Source organism: Notothenia coriiceps, unplaced genomic scaffold, assembly GCF_000735185.1.
Source record: "Notothenia coriiceps isolate Sejong01 unplaced genomic scaffold, NC01 NC01_scaffold00022822, whole genome shotgun sequence".
Lineage (NCBI taxonomy): Eukaryota > Metazoa > Chordata > Actinopteri > Perciformes > Nototheniidae > Notothenia > Notothenia coriiceps.
In genome coordinates, this window is record NW_011355523.1 from 1 (window position 1) to 1,384 (window position 1,384).

At 75.7% G+C, this 1,384-nt stretch overlaps 1 protein-coding gene across 1 annotated transcript; it reads right to left on the reverse strand.

Annotated features, from left to right (window-relative positions):
* Positions 1-160: 160 nt before the first annotated feature.
* LOC104954091 (keratin, type I cytoskeletal 9-like) lies at positions 161-1,318 on the reverse strand (the record flags this gene model as incomplete). The annotated part of the gene is made up of 1 exon (XM_010781141.1): positions 161-1,318. A coding segment is annotated over one exon (1,158 nt), but the record flags the coding sequence as incomplete, so codon positions are not given.
* Between the last annotated feature and the right edge of the window lie 66 nt (positions 1,319-1,384).

The following is a 1,384-nucleotide window of genomic DNA, read 5'->3' on the forward strand; positions in this document are numbered from 1 at the left end:
TCGTCCCGTCCCCTCCCGCCTCTCCGCCCCTGCCCTTTCTCTCCCGGCCTGTCTCCGCCCCTTCGCCTCTTGTGCTCCCGTTCTTTCTTTTCTGTCCTGCCCTTCCCCCCCCCCCCCTGTCCTCCCTTCTGGCTTCCTTCCCCCTCCCCTGCCCTCTTGCCCGCCTTTTCTTCTTTTCCTCTTGCTGCTTCTGGCCTCCCGCTTCCGCCCCCTCCCCTCTCCTCTCTCTCCCTCTTCGCCTCTCCTGCCCCCGTCTCCTCGTCGGGTGTTCCCCGCCTCCCTTGCCTCGTCTCCTTCCCTCGCCCCCCCTGCCCGGGTTTCCTGCGCCTTGCCCCCCCCTCCGCTTGGTTCCGTCCCCTCCCTCCCCCGTCTGGGGCCGCCTGCTGCTCTGCCTGCTGTCCCGCGGCCCGTCCTTGCCCCCCTCCCTCCGGCGGGTCCGCCCCCCCCCGCCCTTTCTCCCCGCGCCCGCTGTTCCCCGCGTGCCGTTTCCCCGCCCCTCCCCCCCCCGTCTGTTGGCCGGGGGCCCTGTGGCCGGCCCCGCTGCCCCCCCCCGCGCGCTGCCCGCCGCCTTCCCCGCCTTGTGCCGCCGCGTCGCTTCCCGCCTTTGGGGGCGCTTCCCCGCCCGTGGCCTGCCGCTGGCGTCCCGGTCTCCCCCGTCCCTGTTCCCCGCCGTGTCCGGGCCCTGGGCTCCCCTCGCCGTCTTCCCCTGGTCCCGCCCCTTCTGCCCTCCCGCCCCCGGCCGCGGCGTCTGCCTTGGGCTCCGGCCCCGCCGCCCTGGCCCGTTGCCCCGTGGTCCCCCGTCCTCTTTTCCGCCGCCCGCCCGTTTTGTCTTTCCTTTGGCCGTCCCGGCGCCCGCGTCTGGCGCCCGGCTGGCGCGGCGCCCCCTCCCCGTTGCTTGCCCTCCCGTGTGCCGTTCCCCCCGTCCGCGCTGGTTTGGGGCGCCCTGTCCGCTGCTGGTGTTGGTCCCCTGTGTTTCCTCCCGCCCCGCGTCCCTGCCGCTGTGTCCCCCGCGCTTTTCGCGCCCTCCCTGCTTCCGTCTGCTGCCCCGCTCTCTGGCGCTGCGGCCTTCCTTTTCCCGCCTGCTCTGGCCCCTGCCCCCCGTGCCCCCCCCCCCCGTCCCTGGTGTCCTGCCCCTGGCCTTCCTGTCCTCGCTTGGCCTGCCCCTTCCCCTGCCCTGCCCCCCCTCGCGCCTCTGTGGGGTCTTGTGCCGCCGCCGCTGCCCGCCCCCCGCCCCCCCCCTGCTCCTGCGCTCCCGGCCGCTCTTGCCGCCTCCTGGGCCTCCCTCCCCCCTCCGCCCTGCCCCCGGCTGCTTGCCTCCCTGCCCCGCCGCCTTGCTGCCGTCCTCCGTGCCCCCGGCTTCCCCCCCCCGTCCTGCGTGCCTTCC